The sequence below is a fragment of the Diplotaxodon limnothrissa genome, linkage group LG23, assembly GCF_057381915.1.
Source record: "Diplotaxodon limnothrissa isolate DT_005_m linkage group LG23, D_limnothrissa_male_GT1.1, whole genome shotgun sequence".
Taxonomy (NCBI): Eukaryota; Metazoa; Chordata; class Actinopteri; order Cichliformes; family Cichlidae; genus Diplotaxodon; species Diplotaxodon limnothrissa.
Genome location: NC_140617.1, coordinates 3,190,349 through 3,211,399, shown reverse-complemented (window position 1 = coordinate 3,211,399; position 21,051 = coordinate 3,190,349). Strand labels below are relative to the sequence as shown.

General features: G+C 40.6%; 1 protein-coding gene across 2 annotated transcripts in view; it reads right to left on the bottom strand.

The window, feature by feature from the left end:
• Positions 1–1,004: 1,004 nt before the first annotated feature.
• Positions 1,005–21,051, bottom strand: part of trabd2b (TraB domain containing 2B) — a 72,193-nt gene continuing 52,146 nt past the window's right edge. For both annotated transcript variants that reach the window (XM_085347542.1, XM_085347543.1), the window contains 3 exons: positions 4,265–4,361; positions 1,880–2,164; positions 1,005–1,595 (listed from right to left, as the gene is read on the bottom strand). In XM_085347542.1, the coding sequence (XP_085203668.1) occupies positions 1,370–1,595; positions 1,880–2,164; positions 4,265–4,361 (608 nt within the window). In that variant the 3' untranslated portion in view covers positions 1,005–1,369. The remainder of the gene's footprint in view (positions 1,596–1,879; positions 2,165–4,264; positions 4,362–21,051) is intronic.

Sequence of the window (21,051 nt, the reverse complement as noted above, 5' to 3'; positions counted from 1 at the left end):
AATAGTCACTTTGTCTGTTGCCAACGGTTCCCTTAAGAGAAGTTGTAACCTAGTTAATCGCAGTATGTGACGACTGAAAGGATTCTTATGTTTTATGGAGCTTAGAGGAAGCATCCAATCTTAAAATATTTAAAGTGAAGCTTCATCATTCAAGCAGCTTCAAAAAGGGAAGTGATGGAGTTCGATATTTGTGGTTAATTGTTAACACTCAGAGCTCAACGGCCTCCGTATTCCTCCTTTTGTTAAAATGTTTAAATGTAGTATGACCTTTGATTAATGGCTAATATCCTTATTTTTGTTTTGTCCGTTGCTGTGTGATAATATATACTTTTCACATTTCTCAAAGTTGCATTTTCACAGTTGCACAGTCCTGTCTGTGAGCTTTATAATGGAGACACAACTGACAGATGACTCATTATGAGGTTTGCTTTCCCCATGTTTTCCTTGTATTAGCCAGCAGGTGGCAGACTCAACTCACATGTTGCTTGTTTCCCTAGTTAAAAACGTGTAGTTCCACTATAGTTTCTATTCATTTTTCCAGATAATAGTCATATTTGAATGTTTTTGACAATTCCGAAGTATATGCTTCATTAGATTATGACAAAAAATATCCACAATTTCACGCTTTAAATAAAGAACAGATGGTGGTGTTATAAACGTATTCTTAAACACACAGTTTATGTCTGCTGAAAGAAAGACCGCTTGATGCACTCGATTAGTTTACAGACTGTATTTATTTACGTTTTATTTCAAAAAGCAAGAAAATATACTCTTTCTTCCAGAAATAATAAATATACAATATTTCTTTATGAACAAAATGCACAATTTACAAAGTGGCATCTGAGTGCTTCTCTGTGTGAAGGTAAATGCCTCACACAGTACCTTGTTTATTCAACTCATTTCTTTTCACAGAGTTATAACTGTTAGTATGACCTATTCTCATTATTAAAGTCAGTCTTATTTTTCTACATAATATTACAGTTTTTATAGGTAAAAGACTCCAGCTCTTTAAATTTACAATTCTTCATTGTGCTGTGTGTTTGTTATTCTATCTCAATACTTTCAGGAGGTTTGGACTTGACCCCACTGCAGTTCAACATAGTCCACGTTTTGCTTCTTACGCAGCACAGAGCTTATTCCACACATTATGAGACTTGGCAAGTTTTTAAAGACATTGGCATTTCAGCAGCCTGAAGCCGATCTCGCTCTATGGTGGAGAACGGATCGTCCCACGTTAAGACGTCTTATCCTGACTGAGATGTTTCTCCCTGACAATCACTCCTTGTTTGGCTTTATCAGGTACGCTCCACTGCTCTGGTGTGGATGAAGTATTGTCCAATGTTTCTCATGAGGTAACACTTTCTTTTGGTCAGGAGGTGAACAATATGTGTGATAAAAGCCACGCTAAAGCACAAGACAGCGTGACTTTGCTGTGAGCTAGCTGGGCTGAGCTGGGGCTTGGTGAAGTGGAGGAAGGCGAACTATCTCGATCTATCTCGTAGATCTCCATCCGCCTGCGATGCTTTTGGTAGGTCAGCGGAGGCTCCACTGTCACATAGCCATTGATTATCCTCACGTTTGGTGGTGGGGTGGTGCTGAAGAAAGGAGGGGGGGAAAATTAGGTTATGAGGAATTTAGCTAGACTGGAAAAGAACTGAGTCTTACATGATCTCCGAACAATCACATGCATAACATTTCCAGTACATATTCAGCAGCCAATCTCATTGTGGTCTTTTACTTAGGGACATCCAGAGTTTATTAATAATCGTCATCAAGCCAGTACAGTCCTTACAGACATTCAATTGTTAAAAGATTATTATGTTTTGTTTAAAGAGGTACAACTCAGCTACAGTCAAACTAATCATAATAAATATCTCACCCATCCCCAATGCGAACCCACAGGTCACTGAAGAGACGGGGTCTCCCGTGGCCACGGTGAGCTTTGCGTGGCCGTTTATGGCGTCCAAACTCCTCTAGCTGGCTCAAGCTGTCAGGGAGCAGCATGTGAGGCAGCTCCTCCCCTCCAAGGCCAGGCATAGGTTCTGGATCCTCGAGCTCCAGCTCCATCTCTGGACTGGTTGGCCAGCTAATGGGAGATCCTGTGCTAGTGTCTGTATTCTCCTTGCTGAACTCTGGTGCTGCAAGGAGGTCTGGACCTGCTGCCCTGGAGCAAGGGAGGACAGGACAGACAGGGGATGGACTCAGTTCTATTAATACTCACAGAAAGACTTTTACCCAAATATTAGATCAAAATAGTTTCTTTTAGTATTTCTGTACTGTTTCGCAAGATTTCCAATGTGCTACCAGACAGTGGTGTTGTTTGTGGTTTCTGACCACCCCATGGCTTTCCACTTACACCCCATAACTTCAGTCAAGGACATGAACACCAGAAGGGCGTCCTTTAAAAGTTGAAAGACCCAGCAGACAACGTAAGAGGAAGTTGGAACTCTCATGGCAATATATTGTGCATCAGAGCTGACATTTGACCAAGAAGACCACCCAGAATCTCCTGTCTTCAAATATTTTTGCCATGCTGCTCTTTCTTCCAGCCATTACTCATACTTTCTTCTCTCTTGTTCTTTTCCTGTCAATATGGCTCGCATGTGACTTTGTGTTTCAGTAGAGCATCAAAAATATGTTTTACACATCATTCAAGACCTTTCAAATGAAATAAACAGCAGTAGAAATCGCATGCTTTAGTCACGATTTCTTTTGAAATACTTATAATCAGTTTTGTCTCACCGGTCATGATCAATTTGTCGGTTTGCCTTTCTGTTTTTACAAGTTTCAACAACCTTGTCTCACCCAGGCCCTGATGGCTTGGTCAGTGCGATGATAGCTCCAGGCCTGCGGTCAAGCTACTGCACAGCCAAACCCAGCTCTGGGCTGCTCTGTCAGTCATATAATTGTGCCAGTGGGTTCAAAACACTCCAGGTCTGAGGCTAACAGCTTTCATAAACACCTCTCATCCAGCCATCCTGTGGTGTGTTTCCTCGCCTGTCAGATCACCTTGTATCGGAGAGCTAGAAGTGTCAGCTTGCAGGCAAGTGTGTGGTCATGTGTGTGTGTGTGTGTGTGTGTGTGTGTGCGTGTGCGTGCACGCAGTAGACACAAGTTTTTCGTGACCACAGTAAGTCAGTCCACTTGTCAGCTTTTAAACCATGAACCACTGGCTGAAGCCCACAAGCCTGGAAACAGGATGGAGAGAGATAGGGAGGCTACATTTACAGCTGTAATTTGCAGTGAGAAGTTTGTGAAAAGCTCCAGCTGGAGGGATGAGTTGTTTTTACTGTTAGAAAAAAGACTGTTCTTGTTATGCCTTGTTTTTCCATTTTCACTCCGATTCCAGCGACTGCTCTTATTATTTTATAGGCCCATGGATCAAACCCTTAGGTGAGAGTGGAGGTGCTGTGTGCCAGTGATTGGGCCTGAACACTAACAGACATGAAGAAGAGTTGTAGAAGGCCACAGGAGCGAAGCCAAGACTCTTTCTGAGTCATGTATGTGTTGCATAGTTGTAAATTTGAGCATCTCTACATTTATCCTGCATACATGCATGCATGTGTTTGTATGTTGCAGTGAAAGCAGACAGAACCACCACTCTGGCAAGTGGCCTTTGGCAGCCACCAGAAAGGGGGGGGGGGCAGAAGCAGGCAGGTGTGAGGGAGGTGATGAGGTATCAAAGGATTCTTGCATAGCACAATTTGGACCGTATCTGCACTCCAATAAATCTGCTGAGGTTAAATGCCTCAACTCTCAAGAGAATTAGACGGATGTGGACAGACTAAGTTGGGGGGGGGGTCGATACAGATACATGTGGATGTGCATCTGTATCCCTGCCAAAATCTACAGTAAGAGTGCACAAATGTTCTGCTTCACAGTCTGCACTGCCATAACATTATCAATCTCATGCACATAGAAAATCACATTCTCTTTTTCTTTTTCCATTAAATATCTTGTCTGGTTAGAAAAAGTCATAATTTTAACATGTAAAGAGTTTTAAATAGCTCTAAAGTGCCCGATTACTCAGTCAAAACCGGAATCATCCAAAACTCAAATTTAATTAGCGCAATTTATGTGTCGTCATCAAGAACTTAGACTCCATAATGTCAAACAACTGCTTTTCTAAAGAGTAATCCAAGCAACCACTTATTTTTTCTATTTTTCAGCAACTTATTTTTGTTTTTGTCTTTGTAACCACAGTCATTTAATCAAATGACATGCTCCGTCATCTGTTACTGCGCACTCTTGTCTGCTTACTCACTCTGTGGCTGGCTCTTGATGATCAGAGGGCATGTGGACAATCTCATAGCCCTCCTGCCTCAGGATGTCCAGCACGCTGTGGTTCCCCAGAAAGTGGCCTAGCAGTGAACAAAAAGCAAACCAAAACAAAACAAAAAAACAGAGGTCACAAAAGACTCAAACTCAGCTTCTTGCGGCGCATGCATTTATCTTCAAGAGTAAATCTAGCCTGGATTATGTTTCATGGATATTTACTTACGTTGAAAGCACTCAATTATTATATAGTGAACAAAACTTCCATAAATTTTAGCTTTGTTTTCATTGTGGTGCTGAACATACCAATAACATGTTTGTGTGGCCCACTATCTGAACTCTTATTTTCTAACAACTGTAACAGACTATATCTTCCTAACACAGGCAACTATAGCTTTGGTCAAGAAATGTAAGCAAACCTAAAAGTGCTTCTATACATTTTAATGTCCATATTTGTCCGACAAATACCAGAGAAACCGTGCCAGTCTAAATTTCTTGCATTTTCTTGTGGACTGCCTCATTAAATATGATCTTTTCTCAGCCAAGTTTTAGAGACACTAATGGATTTTGGTGACAGTGACAACTCAGACATGGAGTGAAGTGAAGAATCTGCAAGATAACAGGGATTGTTCAAATGAAAACTTGGTCTGTCTATCGGGCACTCAACCTCTTGCCTCCCTTCCAGCCCTCTCTCACTTTCCATCACCTTGCATATGACTCCTTCAGTCTAACATCAAACATTCAGGCCCCAGCCGCATGCTGATGAAAGCTTTTTTTTCTTTTAATTTATCCCATCAGCCGATAATCCTGCATGTCAGTCAACCCAGCAATAAGCCATAATGTAGCCTGACATCACCCTCACCAACACGCACTCCCTAAGAGAGGAATTCATATTTGTGCGCAGACGTATACACATACTCAAACACGCGCAGGAATTTTACACACTCGCACACCTCAGCTCGCTTATTAACAACACGCTGACAATATTCGAGCCTCTTTCTTGCTTTCCGTCGAGGCCTTCTGCTCCCACTCAGCTCCTCACCCCCTGCCAATTTTATCATTATAATGTTCCTGATCATTCCTGAAAGTCAAAGAAAGAGGCACGCGGTGTTACACTTTCTTGGCAGCTGAGTTCAAAGGCAGTGCTGGGATAGGCCGTGGAGTGAGAGGAGGCTTCTAACAACAGAGCGTCGGTGAGATCAGATGGGATTACACAGAGGGCCGAGTGTGAGTTTTTTGTCTGGGTGACAGTGAGTGTGTGTGTGTGCTTGTGTGTGCTTGTGTTCTTCTTTTATTATACTTACATATTGCCATAAGAAGTGATGACATTTTCTCATGTTCATAGGCTTAAAGTTTTTATGGGAGAAAACGTATGATTTTGTTGTGAAGTCAAAGGTACAGTACAGTACTATTTAAGTATTTGTTGAGTCAGTTCACGTCCTTTGACAACTACTACTGTGAAAAAGTCTTGCGCCACCCCTCATTCATTTATATTTTCCTTCCAAGGAGCCAAACTTCATTGGGTTTTTTCCAAGTATTCTTGAGCAATACATATCCAGGCTTTCTGAAGATATTTCAAAGTTTTTCTTTGGACATTGTTTCTTTTTCGTTCTTTTTTTCAGTCCAGTCATTGTGCCCAACCATTTTAAGGGAATATTTTCATATTTGGTTAGTAATTTAACAGTGACCTGTGAATCATTCAAGCATAAAAAAGGCAACTGAATTAAGAGATGGGCCAAGAGATGGCGTCTACATGTAAATTTTTCAATTTTGTCTATAAAAAATACAAAAGATCACACAGTTTGACAAACCTAGAATCTTATTTTTGCACAAGCAATTCAAAAACTGGCAAGGCTAGACACGTGGGAGCCAAAAGAAGAAGTGGCAGGACTGCAAAGGATCTACAGCAAATAAACAGTGAAAGTCATGTCCTTAAGAAATACGGGGGAAAAAATCCAGCAAAGCTCTGACAGGAAGCAGGGACAAATGGATGAAGTGTGTGAAATTATACAAAAACTGGACTGTAAATGTAACAGTGTTTATGTAGCATTATTCCACTTGCCACAAATGTCAGTGTAATGGGGAAACAGAAGCAGAAACCGGTTACATAAATTAGTGGCAATGGATCTTAACGAGTGTTGAATCTTGATTTGAAATTTTTGGTTCAAACCGTTGTGAATATGTACAGAGGAGGTCAGGAAAGTGGCACAACAGTGAGTGTTCACAGTAATCTGTAACACATAGTGGAGACTCTGTCAATGGGCTGGATTTCATCAAGTGTGTTTGGGATCTCGCCAAATGGATGGAAAAACCAACGGAGAAAAAAACTGTCGGATTTTGATCAACCATATAATACCATCTATCACGCCTCTGTCAGTGCGCCCCAGGGTGGCTGTGGCTACAATGTAGCTTGCCATCACCAGTGTGTGAATGTGTGTGTGAATGGGTGGATGACTGGATGTAGTGTAAAGCGCTTTGCGGTCCTTAGGGACTAGTAAAGCGCTATACAAATACAGGCCATTTACCATTTATCTACACACGTTTCAATAAACTACACACGTTTCCTCTTTTGTCAGCAACATACCGGTATAAAGAAATGAGGGATGGCACATGACTTTTGCACAGTACTTTTGCACCACCATTAGGTCAAAGGATAATTAGACTGACAATTGGGAATATTTCTACACTTACAAAGGCCAACTGTATTGTTATTTGGTTATGTAAGATAAGATAACTCTTTATTGTCATTGCACAGTCATACATAGTACAATAGTACAATGAAATTGGAAAACTGTCCTACGTCGGCACTACATGTAACACAACACGACACGATACGACGCATCACAACGCAACACAAACAACACAAACAACACAACACAGTATAATAACTTAGTAATAAAAAAAGCCAGTCAGGTCAGCTATTTGCATTGATCAGGGCTGTTGCCCTGTTGTAAAAGCTGTCCTTGAGTCTATTTGTTCGGGACCTCAGCAGCCTGAACCTCCTGCCAGATGGCAGCAGCTTAAACACCCCGTGTCCTGGGTGTGTACCGTCCCGTAGAATGCTGCATGCCCTCTTGAGACAGCGAGTGCTGTACAGGGAGGGAAGAGGATGTCCAATGATTTTTTGGGCCATATTGATGACCTTTCTCTGTGCTGTGGTGCAGCTGGAGAACCACACACCGATGCAATATGTCAGCACACTTTCAATGTAGAAGACGGTCAACAGCTCCTTCTTCAGGTCCATTTTTCTGAGGATTCTCAGAAAGTGGAGACGCTGTTGGGCCTTCTTTAAAACCGCAGAGATAAACAGATAAAACCGGCAGATGGCCACTGCTCCCTGAGCTTTGTTCTGCTGGAGGTTTCTTCCTGTTAAAAGGGAGTTTTTCTTTCCCACTGTTGCCATTTTATTGTTGGGGTTTTCTCTGTATTATTGTAGGGTATTTACCTCACAGTATAAAGTGCCTTGAGGCAACTGCTGTTGTGATTTGGCGCTATATAAATAAAACTGAACTGAATTGAAAAGAACAGCATTCTTCTTTCTCTTTTCACCCTTTCCTTCAAACAAGATCTTGGGGCCAAAGTCAGCTCGTTCAGTGACTGCATGCTGACAGATTTAACCTCCTTCATGTCTGTGTCAAGCAGCTATTTCATTAAATTCAGTGGGCTCGGGGCAAAGAAGAGCATGTGCCGCGTGTTTGCTGGGTGTGAGGTCAAGCTGACTGTTTCGTGTGTTGGCTTGATTTCCTCTACTCTGCCATCATTCATAACACACCTCGACAAAGTCGTGTATATTTATGCGTAACTTTGTTTGGAAGATGACATAACAAACAACCATATGGGTTCAATTTTTACACTTGCTGTAAAACTGCCATTCAGTTTTCTGTGGAGGGAGAATTGGTTTGGATGCTAAACTTGCATCTGCTGCTTAAACAGCCCACTGAATGCACACACACACACACACACACACACACACACACACACACACACACACACACACACACACACACACAACAAGCAAGCAATATTTCTCACAACGAGAACCAACACTTATGAAATGTTGGTAACTCTCAAGTGAGGGACTGCACATTTCTTCATGAATTGGCTCCGTTTGTTGAACAAACAAAACGTTTTTCCAAGTTCTTACAAATCCATTCTTTTGGAAAAAGTTAATTCACAAGCTTTTCATCTGACAACAGTGGCATGTGCATTGTTTGTTTCATTGTAGGTTTGTGGTTCGTGCCTGTGTGTGGGTGAGTGACTGGGTAGAGAAATAATAGCTCTTTCCAAGCAGATGAAGGTGCGTGTGGGAGGCTGAGCTAGTGTGTTTGTTTGTGGAGTATTCAGACAGTAAACAGTGTGGTGCTTCTGAAGCACAGAGCAGTCTTAACAAACAGCTCAATTAGCTTAAATGTAATAAGAGGTCAGCTGACTCCTAATTGCTCCCCTGCTGCTTGTAGTGCTCGTGGGCTGACCGCACAGGTAGCTCACTGTAAACATGCCACTCTGTTTTAAAGTTACAGTACTTAGTGACACCCTAATCATTGCAGTGTAATGCTCGCTATTAATGTTTACTTTTCAAGTTTTTACGGAAAGACCTTAAAAGAAATGTAAAAAAGAGAAAGCAATGTTTTTCTTTTTCCCAGTGTCTTTAGCTGTCTCGCCCCCATCTGCACATTGTTTGAAGATACACATCCAAGAACATTTCCTCCTTTTCCGTAAATTAAAATTTTTATGGTTTTGTTCAAGCAATCAGAACTCTTGGATAATATTGAGAAAAGATTGTGGCTTTGGTTAGAAAATTGGTAATGGCAAGTTAACATGTCCTCATGACAGAAGATGAAAATATTCTCCTTAATCAAAGGATATTTGATGCCTAAACACGATGCCTAACATATTGGGCTGGACAACGTTTTGCATTCATTCGTGGTATAAAATCAATGTGGAACCGAAACATTCCTCAAAGATTTTTGGTCCATTATGACGCAAAGTTGCTGCAGATTTGTCGTCAGCAGATCTGTGACGTGAATCTCCTGTTGCCACACATGCACACGATGGACTGTGAAAGTTATTTTATGTACATTAAACTACAGTAAAATGTAAGAAACCAGTTTGAGATGATTTGAACTTTGTGACATATTATCATGCTGGAAGCAGTAAACAGTGACCCTACCATGTGAACGTTGCAGCAGATTCATCAGAACAGGACATGTTTTTACAGTTTTCTACTGTCTCACTACTGGTGAGCTGTCTACATACACATACACACATAATATTATCAGTTTGTGGCATCTCAGTTTCTTAGCTGATAGGTGGCATCTATTATGGCTTTGTGCTGCTGTAGTTCACCCAGCCAAGCTGCTTACATCTTCATGACTTTGTAGATTTCTCTCAGTGTACGGTCTCAGTGTAAAGTCATACTTTAAAAATGTTTATCATTAATATTAACATAGAAGTGGAACACAGCTTCTGTTTTCATCATTGGCTTCATTGCACTCAAAGGAAAATATCCATATTATTTACCCTTCTCATTGTACTCATACGACATAATGTTTACTTGGAAAAATAATGAATACTTGTTTCTTATGACTTTTCTTATGCATGAACAAAATGCCAGTTTCATACATAAGTCGTGGCAGGAATTTTGTTTAAAGATTTAAAAATACACAAAATAAACATTTACTAAATATTCTTTGAAATTCTTTTCCATATGGGTCGTATTTAATCTTCCAGTAGACAAGTTGCTCTGCCTGCGACATAAAAAGAATAGCTTGTGGGAATGTGGCTTCAGCCCAACTGCAACCACTACCATATATCAGCCAACCACCTGCTGTCATTTCTCCAACTGCAGATATGTGTTTTTCAAATATTTTATTTACTTAATAAATATTTTGTTTTAAGTAGGAGCAAGTTTTTGCTGTGTATACACACTCTCACAGGGTGTTTCCCCTCCCGTGGCTCCAGAGCGCAGAGTTAATAAACCAGCAACTCCTTTATTTAATAACCATCCCATCCTGATTTCCACTTACAGTAGCAATGACTTAATTTACTCCACTTGCACATTCACCTTTCTATGTTTGCCACATCTGCCTGTCTCTTTATCTTCCATATCCAGGCCTCTTAAGCTTCTTAGCTTCCATTTTGCATTTGTTTTACAGTCAGTTTTTCTCTTTTTTCCCTCCATGCAAGTTTTTTCGGGAGGGATGTATTAGTGTGTTTTGAAAAGAAAAAAGAGGTATTGCAGCATGTCTAGGCATTCACGCTCAATTTAAACCATGTCAACGCTTGGTCTGCACACATCCTTCTCTCTCTTTCAGACCTTTCCCTATTTTTCCTTCCAAGTTAAACCTCACCGAGCCTCGCTTTATGCGTGATTCTCCATCCTTTCTTTCTATATGCTTTTGCACATCAGTCAGAGGAAAGAGACACTAGTAGCAAAGCAGGAAAAGCAAGGAAAATGGAAACACTGAGCAGTTTGGAATTTGACATTGCTTCAAGAATGCAGAAAATGCACAGGAAGAGAATTATGTTATTTTTCAGTTTTTGCACAAACAAATGTGTTTGCAATTACTTTGTGTAAACAATGCATCAACTGATATGCACTAGTGGTTAAAAAAAATCCCACATGGCTTACAAGCAGACCACCTCATATGAAAATTGCACAAAAGGAGCACAAAGGAAGAGAGAATAGAAATAGATAATTGGCAAGTGGTTTGAGAGGAGATGGAAAAGAAGGAGGAAAGGGTGGAGGATAGAGAGGACGATCAGAGGGAGAGAGGGAGAGAGGGATTGACGTACGCCCTCAACCCAAGCAGAATGCCTGCTGGGCATAGTTGCTACATTATGGTCCAAACAAACACAAGCAGTTCCCTCAGAGCAATTTAAACAAGTGGGTGATCAAGAAATTGGAAGATGAGTTAAAAAGAGAAGAAAAGCGAACATCCAGGTGAATGGATGAGAAAGAAAAAGCATATTAGCTGACAAGGGTGTGTTCCACTTTTGGTTTGTTTGGAAATATGTTCCAGGACGAGGGCAAGCGCAGACAGAGATAATGTGGAAAATGTTACTCTCATCTTCACATGTTTGTAAATGTGTGTAGATGTTAAATAGGTGACAAATTAAAGGAAAATATGTAAGGTGCTGGGCCACCATGACTCTAAGGAATAACTTCAATATTGCAATAAAGTATGTGAAGTCTACTGGACTGAAGGACACTACCTCCCCCCACCCAGTATCCCCCAGTGTTTTGATGATGCTGGTGAAAAGCAATGTCTAAACATTACAACATCTCTCATAGTTGTTTTGTTGACTTAGGAAACAAAATTACGCAGAGCCAACTCTGGGGGTGGTGGAGCTGGGTGGCTCTGAGCAAATACTGTGCTGGAAGTGCTCCACAGGTACATAAGAATATGATCTTAAAGAGGAGATAGACTAAACAGAAAGCTTGCTTTGCTTTTGTTTTTCATTGGTGGAGGATTTGATTTTAAGGAACTCTAAATCTGTCAAGTTCGTTTAGATGTTATGAGGATGCTGACATTTTTCCCAGGAGAATGCAGCTCATGCTTCAGTGCTTTTCTTTCTGCGATCTGCTTGTGCGTGAACCTGTGTGTGTTCGCATTCTCCCTGCAAGTTGTGCTCATATAATGTATATGTGTGCACCTGTTTGTGTTTTAGGGGAAAGTCCCTTTTTCCACTTTTTGTACTAAGACTATTTCCTTGAGCAAAATATGAGTAATGCAACAAAGATTTTAATAAGGTCGGCATCCCTGGGCCTCACTGTGCATTCCCATCTACTGTTTAACAGGAACGGGATCTCTCTATAAATCACACAGCAGAATTTGAATTAACAGAGCTACAAAAACAGTTACCCACAGTGTTCAGGAATAATTTCCTTGAAAACAGACCACGGCTTTTACATGATGTGTAAATTCCACCTCTCTTCTCAGGGAGCTCTGAGTTTCTAGAAGGAGAAGTAAAGGCAATCTGGAGCTCACCGCTCTCACCCATTCCTCATCTCCATAATGACTTCATTTCCTATGCATGCAGTAAGACGTCTGTCTGTCTTATTGCACTACACACCCCCCCCCCCCCCCCCCCCCCCCCCCCGAGGTGTTGTGAGTGACAGCTGTTGACAGGACTGTTAAAGGTTGAAATTCTGGTCAAATACGGGGATCAAGAAAGTTTCAGGGATCAAATCCAGAGGCTGACCGCTGCATGTGGCGGGCTTGACACACATCCATGTTAGAGAGACTGGAAGCTTCACTCAGCTCAGTGGTTAAGTGTTTAAAAGCCATTCCTTGCTTTCAAATATTTAGACTGCCTATGCTTGCTGCTTAAGTTTGTAAAGCTCTCCTGGTGGGCAGAAAGTGAGAAGCTGGGTGTGGTGAGGAAAAAGTAGAAAAGCACAGAGAGTTAAAAAAAAAAAAAGGAAGTAGTGGAAAATGTAGAAAACAAAGGCACAAAGAAAGTAAAAATCCCCCTGCTATTGACTGTTTTTGTTTCTGTAAGCTGTAGTCTCTGATATCTCATCGTACATACATGTAATGGAAGATGTGGCATTCTCTGCTCTAAAAACGTCTCTATGATGTTCGTCTTTCACCTTTCACACTGGTTTGTTTTTCTTCATCCATCAGTTAAAGTTACAGAGAGAAGGAATGATAATCTATAAATTATGATCTAAAGGAGTGCATATGTGTGTGCTGCTGGCAAACACCACACAGACACATAAGCTTAGAGATAAAAGAAAGTGCATGTGAGTAAATGTGAGTGTATCTTTCTGAGTTGGATCTGTTTGTGTTTGCAGAAACCAAAGCATCACATCACATCAGGCCGTCTGGTGCAGCACTCCATCACTCTCCTTCTTGGTCAAATAGACCTTGCACAGCCTGGAGGTGTGTTTGGGGTCCTGTTGAAAAATAAATGATGATCCAACTAAATGAAAATCAGATGGGATGGCATGTCGCCGCAGGATGCGATGTGGTAGCCATGCTGGTTCAGTGTGCCTTTAATTTTGAACAAATTCCCAACAGTGTCACCAGCAAAGCACCCCCACAACATCACTCCTCCTCGTCCATTCGTTCACGGTAGGACCCATGCATGTAGAGACCACCTTTTCTGTGTCACACAGACACGGTGGGTGGAACCAAAGATCTCAAATTTGGACTCATCAAAGCACAGATTCCCACTGGTCCACTGGTGCATTACTTGTGTTTCTTGGCCCAAACAAATCTCTTCGGCTTGTTGCTTTTCCTCAGTAGTGGTTTCTTAGCAGCTATTTGACCTGATTTGTCTTCTCTGAACAGTTGATGTAGCCACGTGTCTGTTACTGGAACTCTGCGTGACATTTATCTGGGCTCTAATTTGAGGTGCTGTGTGACTCAGATGAATTAATCCTCTGCAGCAGAGGTGACTCTTGGTCTTGCTTTACTGTGGCGGTCCTCATGTGAGCCAGTTTCATCGTAGCGTTTGTGGGTTTTTGCAGCTGCACTTGGGGACACATTCGAAGTGTGAGCAATTTTCTAGACTGACTGACTTTCAGTTCTTAAAGTAATGATAGGCTGTCGTTTTTCTTTACTTAGCTGATTGGTTCTTGGCTCAGGCAAGACACTAATCCCAAAGTTATTCACTGTGGCAAACAGGCAAATGGCATTTGAGATGCGCCAACACTGGTGTGTAAACCTATGTTTCTACAGGTGTCTAAAACTCCCAGACAAGAACACAATTCTGCCAAAAAGTACATTTTAATTTAGTGTTTTAATGTCAGTAGCAGAAAATCTTCTTCATCTTTCAGTTGGTCCCTTTAGGAGTCACCAGAGCAGATCATCTGCCTCCATCTCACCCCATCCTCTTCTGTCACACCAGTGTAACTCCTGCATAGCAGCCCCATATTCAGCATAGCCTATATCCCTCATCTGCACATGTCCAAACCCTCCCAATCTTGCGTCTCTAACTATATCCCCATCTCATTATTAATGATTCCTATATTTCATTTGGCATAGATATTACAGGCCTGGCACTATGTTTCTGTCTTGTGGCCCAAAATCTTCCATGTCTTTAATCGGGATCGAGATCTGGTGACCATAAAAAAAAAACATTTTCTGCAGTAATGTTTTAATCAGATCTGTTATTTAGCTAGGATAACAGTGAATATAGTCATTCACCAAGTAGAAAAACCTGCAGCATTATGAGTCTCTAAACGGGGACGTTAATATTCTTGCATTCCTGGGGCTACATAGTTTCTGTTGTGTGCATTTAGGTCAATTTTAACACTCAAAAGATCAAAGAAAGAAGCATTCACGTGTTTATGAAACGTAGCATTAAAGTCATTGGCTCTTAATAGGCAGTGGGATGTTCTTCCAGCTGCTAATGAAGTGTGTAATCTTTGAACAAGCTAATGAGCTATACTGATTTAATTACGATGAGAAATGCAGCCAGTGCAGTTAAGAGTTACCATAAGATGTTTTCACGCAAACTCACAGAGTTACATTCCTGAAAATTTACAAGACGGCATAACCTTACATGGATACAACAACAGAGCCTACGCTGTTCCTACAGCAGTTGAATGCTATTGTAACTGGTCACAGTTAAGAGATCCAAATGGGAAATGATCCTTGTTTAGTTTTGAATCATATTAGGGATTAAAGTTATCTGGCTTTGAGGAGGAAAGGCATAAGTATCCTTGTGCTCATCCACCAGATGCCCCTGTAAAAAACACAACGTTGGCTTCAAGGACAAACCACGCGGACGTTAAAAATAAATTTAAATGTGTGCTAGGCCCAAACTGTCAGCAAGGAAGCACTTCTAATATCTTTCTGTCTCTGTCTTCTCCACAGAAGAGAAAATACACACCCAACATCCAAAGCATTGCACGTCTGTCACTTCATAAAATAGATCCGCACTATGTGGAAGGAAAGACAGTATGAAGCAAGATGGAGATAGACAGCATCAAGGAATGGTGTTGGTTTAATAAAGGAAAAAGAGCAACAGATGGAAAGGACTGACAGTGCAGACCAGAACGACAGAAGCAGAACAGAGAGCTGGGGAGAAAGATGAAATGAGAGCTATGCAGACAGACTGGTGTGCAGGCAGAGACAGTCAGATGAGGGGAAGAGGCTGAGAAAAACAGATACGGACTAAGATGGGAAGAGCCACGGAGACAAAATGACATGCACGCCAGGCAGGCTCTCTCCCTCAGTCATCACTTCGACACCACAACACCACAAGTGACTGCAAAACACATGGGTCCAGTCTGCCTGCACAATGGGCTATTATAGGTCTGCACATCAGAACATATGCATAAAAATCAACTTCAGCAAACAGATCCAAAGTGGCTTAGACTCCAAAACAAACAGTACTACATGTGGACTTTTGACAGTAACTGCTCGTTTGGGTGATAAATATCTGCAGATCATGGGACTTTGTGTCACAAACATAAACATACGTGTAAGTGTGTGTATGTTTGCGAAGTGGTGTCTAGGCCGTGGCAGCGTCAGGAAATTCCATGGGATGTTTTTAATAAGAGCGGGCAGCGGCTGCCAGGGAACTGGCAAATGAAAACCTGCTGAAGCACACCACAGAGCTCGAACAACACACGGCCATGCTCTCACAGCACTCCTCAGCACAAATGATAACTCTGCATGTAGTCTGCATAAGTGTATGTTTTTAGTTTGTGTGTGACTGAGAGGAAGGCGACAGAGAGTGCATTTTGCCGAGTGAGTGATGGAAAATAGTTAAGGTTTGTATCTGTTTGCAATAGCAACAGACCAAGTATTCTGTGTGTATGACTTGTCTGTGGGTATGCCTTTCCTTTATTGCTTTCATCTGGGGCTGCTGTGTCATTTTGTCCATGGGGGAAACTCTGATGCTTTTACTGATCCTTACAAAGAACTCTACGTCATGTTATAGTGGGTGCCCGTGATTGGTCCCTATTACATAATACTGATAGTAATAGTGAACAGCAGTGACCATAGTGGTGCTTAGGAGCAGGATGGGAGACGGTGAGGAGACAAAGGGAAGGAAAAGTGGGAATAACTTCAGGTCCACTTTGACACTGGCTACAAACTGAAGGAAGTTAGTACACATATCTAACGTCTCAGAAGTATCTACAACAGGTAAAATGGAACTGCTCTAGAACATTTATGTGTATGTGAGTGGGAGACTGTGGACTGTAGGCTATCAAACCAATTCAGATGTTAGAATCAATACTTTCTTCACTAGCTAACCAAAACCCAAAATGATTTTTCTTTAGACTGGTAAGATGTACTGTTTAGCTATGCTGAACTACCCCCTGCACACAGCTAGAACCAGCCTAGTTTAGAGCTGTTTCAGTTTGGAAGCTTGTTTTGGCTACTGGAAAACAAAACAAAACAGAATATTGCTATCCATCAGTCAAAATAAACATTTTGGGTTCTTATCTCGAAATTTTGACTTAATAACTCAAAATGTTGAGATATTTGCTCAGTTTTGGGTTCTTATCTCGAAATTTTGAATCAAATTTTTGAGATAGCTAACGTGAAAATTTTTATATAATTACCCCAAATTTTAAGATAACTTTGCAAAACTTTGTGGATTTGTTTTCATTGGGGGAAATATATACATACTATAGTTACAGTAAATGGCAAATTTAATCAAAAGGACACTGCTTTAATCATAATCAATCTGTATTGCCATTGAAAACAGGCTACTAATGAGTGTTATTAGTGTATTAAATGTCTACAGTACAGTCATTGGTTAAGAATCAAACAATATATGAGTATTTTGTGAATGATTTATTTGGAGGTGTCATTATCAACCACCGATATCATAAAGTCTTGGCCCAACAGTGAGACAGTAAATCCTCTCAGTCAGTTTCTTTTATATTGCCTGGGATAATTCAGTTATGCCTGCTGGAATTTATATAAATAACCTGTTTCTGAAAGTGAAGAAAATGAAATGTTATAACATGCACTTGCAGATGTGTGTGCAGAATTCAAAACTGAGAGCAGAGCAATAGAGGAAAAAAATCTTTTTGCAGTTAAAAAAGCGTACATTTTATCCAAAAAGGCACTTGTGCTACAGGAAGGTGTATGTGTGCAGTGAAAGCAAGGGCATGGGGGAGGCTGAGAGGTAAGGTGCTGAGCTGAGGAGAGATGGATTTCCTGACTGAACCACTTAATACACACATCGTACACTTTAATTACCCTGTGAAAAGAAAAAAATAACTATGACATCTGTAACTTTAGAGGGGCTTGACCTGAGAGGTGCTCCTGCTCGTTCTCACACAAGTTCTGTTTGTCCACTACATTCTAGACATAGTTAATGCTAGAAGTAAGTGATCCAAGGCAAATGCTGCTGAAAACGGCTCCTAATATGTATCTGCTGTAAAGCATAAATACGAAAACACCCACTCGACATGAACAGACATGAGCACACATCATGGCTCTGTCAGAAACAGTTCCATGTTAAGATTATTCCGTTTTGTCATCCACAAAAAAAAATGCTGTGAAGTAAGGTATATAGTCCACTGCCTTTAGTTTTTTCGGTTTGAAACACGTCATGTTAATGTGAGTTTTGAGATCTAACCATAAAGATTGGATTTTATGTGATCACATTATTGCACGCCCACGTTTGGCCTGAAAGTAGCTGTAATTCATCTCCCTGGGCTGTCTTTATTTTATATGTCTGGATAATCTTAACCCTCACACCCCCCGTCTTCTTAATTTCCCTTTATTACTCAAACTATGGTCTGTGGTTAGATTATATTTAGACCATAAGCAGAACACCATTCACAAAGCAGGCCTGCTCACCTCAAGAGGTTTTGAAAATCTTCAAAGGAAATGTGGGCAGGGCCAAATTTCTGGGAGCCAGTGTCGTCACTTAATACGTTCTGGCATCACTGAGTGATAAAATTTCATGTTTGGTTACAACTGGGACTAAAAGGGACAGTTACAGGACTGTAAACACATGAGTCAATATCCTGAACACAGATATAAGACATGAGGATGTGGAAGCCTTCTGCTTAGAGCATGAGAAAGGTGGTTTGTTGCCTGAAAACAGAACTTAAGTCCTATTAGTTGTGGTCACTAGTTGCAGTATTTATGGCCTGTCACTCTAAGAGTAAAGATTTGTGTGGTGATATTATTGAAATATTTCGGTGGAAAATATTTCATCTTCATAACATTCTTTGAAACTCAATACTGCGTAAAAGTTTTGAGCCATCCCTTGTTTCTTTATATTTTTCTAGGAAAATTGGAAATAGGTCTAACAGTTTATGGAAACATATGCCAACACGTATGTTTGCCCATGTACAAAGTTTGTACAGTTTTAATGAGCTTTAAAGTCAACATTTAGTATGACCACCTTCATTCTTTAACTATAGGATTTCTGTAGTAGTCTTCAGGAATAGTTCACTGGGATTCTTAAAGGACATTCAAAGCTCTTCTTTTGATATTGGCTGCCTTTTGTTCTGTTCTCTGTCAAGATGATCCCACCCTGCTTCAATAATGTTAAGGTCCAGGCTCTGGGGAGGCCAGTTCATAACTGATAGTCTTCCATTGTGTGTTTTTCTGCCCAAGTATGCTTTTACTGCACTGGCAGTGTGTGTGGGATCATTGTCATACTGGAAAATAAAGCTACTGCCAGTCCGGCACTTTCCAAATGTTAATGCACAGTGAATCCAAATTTGACGATACTCTTCTGCATTCATAACCCCCTGCATTCTTCTACTGTATCATTACTGTAGTTGTCCATCTGCTGTAGATAATTTTAAGGCCCAACATAAAAAAAACAAACAAACCAAGAAACACTGATCTGAAAAGGTCAGGTATAAGGACTGAACTGGAAATCAGTGAAAAAGCAAAGAAAATCCTTTAAGTACCTTTATAAAGCCTGGAGAGCTATTACCTGGAGAAAATCCAAAAAGTCTGGTCCCTTGGAAACAAAATATCATAAAAGTGGGGGTGGCTTCAGACTATTGAACAGTATTGTATAACTTTGTGGCCTTTTGAACTCCCCTTCATTTACACATACTATATTTATCTAAGTTTCAAATAGCATCTATGTTTTATGGCTTCCACTGTGCTAGGTTTGACAAATTTCTCTAAAAGTTAGTAATAATTGATCAAAAGTATTCTGTAATAGTGTGTAATAGAACAGTCCTGTAAAATTCCATGCTGTAATTACTCAGTATTTCCAATTTAGTGTGACTGTTTTTGAAGAAAGGATCTCTAGTACGAGCACATAATTAGCTGCTGCTATAATAAATCAAGTGTGTCTGTATCTGTGTGTGTGTGTGTGTGTGTGTGTGTGTGTGTGTGTGTGTGTGTGTGTGTGTGGACCCTGCAGTCTAACTGTAATGGTTCCTATCACTTCACACCTGCTGTCACTTTGTTACACACAAGGCTAAAGCGTGCAGGTGACCTGAAACACATATTCACCTCATATCTATCCAGGCCACGTGGAACACACTGGAAAGTTAACACAAAATGTTTAATAGAGACTAATCTTGAACATAAAGCTGCATTAAAAAAATATTTTAATTGACTTAATAGAAAAAAAAATGCAAATTCACAATCGTGGCTTTACCTGTCCGAGATAATTTAAGACCCAGATTTTCCTCAACATCCTGGAAAAGATATATATATGTAATAAATAGCATTATTATATAGCATTAAAGCAGTGAGGGATGAATAATTTCAGTTTTATGTGCTGCAAACCAGTGTTTTACTCTTATTCAGAATTGTTGCTATGAACTGCTGGTAGTCTGTTTAATGTAAGCTGGCTTAGTCTGACACTCAGCCACACATGCTGACATATTTAGTTACAGATGGCTTCTTTACTGAGCACCATCATTTTCTCAGCACTGCCCCTCTGCTCATTTAGTTACTGTATACAAACTCACGTCAAGGAATTCCTTTGTGAAAAACACTCATTTTAGACGGTGAATTGAGAAATATGTGCCTTGGCAGAAGTTCATTCAAACGTTGGAAAATAGTTTTCACATTCTCTCACTCTTTTTCAATGTTTTCTATACACAACACTACAAACTGTGACAGGTAAAGTGAATGACATCTCTTTATAACGCAATGATCTGCTGAGAAACTTAGATCTACTTTAACATGTAACACCTCCCAAACGGCTCAGAAATAGCTAAAGAAACAAGAACCCCAATCCACAACCAAAAAGATGCATTGCCAACATCCTGTGCCAGACACCACAGGACAGCCTTCAGAATTCCCTGGTCCATGCCCTGAGGCTTCAAAGCTGTTTTAGCACCACAAAGGGATCTGCACAATGTTAGGCAGATGGCTTTTAATGATATGACAGACTGCTCTATATACCAGTCGTGTTCTGTCAGGGCAAGGCAGGTGGGCATTGCTTGCCCAGTGAAATCTACAATTAAATATAGACACCATAAGTGTCTGTCATTGCTCTTTTGCATCCACCCTTTAAATTACTGCCATCTTGTGGTAGCAATTTGTCTCATCTTTCCTCCGCTTGCCTCCAATTCCACTAGAATCTGTTGGGCATCTCGATTTTATGGGTGCTCCCCATTAACAGTAGCTTGAATTGGGCGAGAGATCAGCAGCTTCTTCTGGTTATTTGTACACTCACATTGTGGATAAACATGTTTTCTTTAATGGATGACTGATGGGAGAATAAAATGCAGTATCTTTGCTTGTCTTTTTGTAAAAGTCACCACATGCCACTGATATATATTTTTTCTTCATGTATGTACACCATTTATTATTTAGTAATATTACAGAAATCCGTTTCTCCACAGAGTCTGAGCACAAATACTAA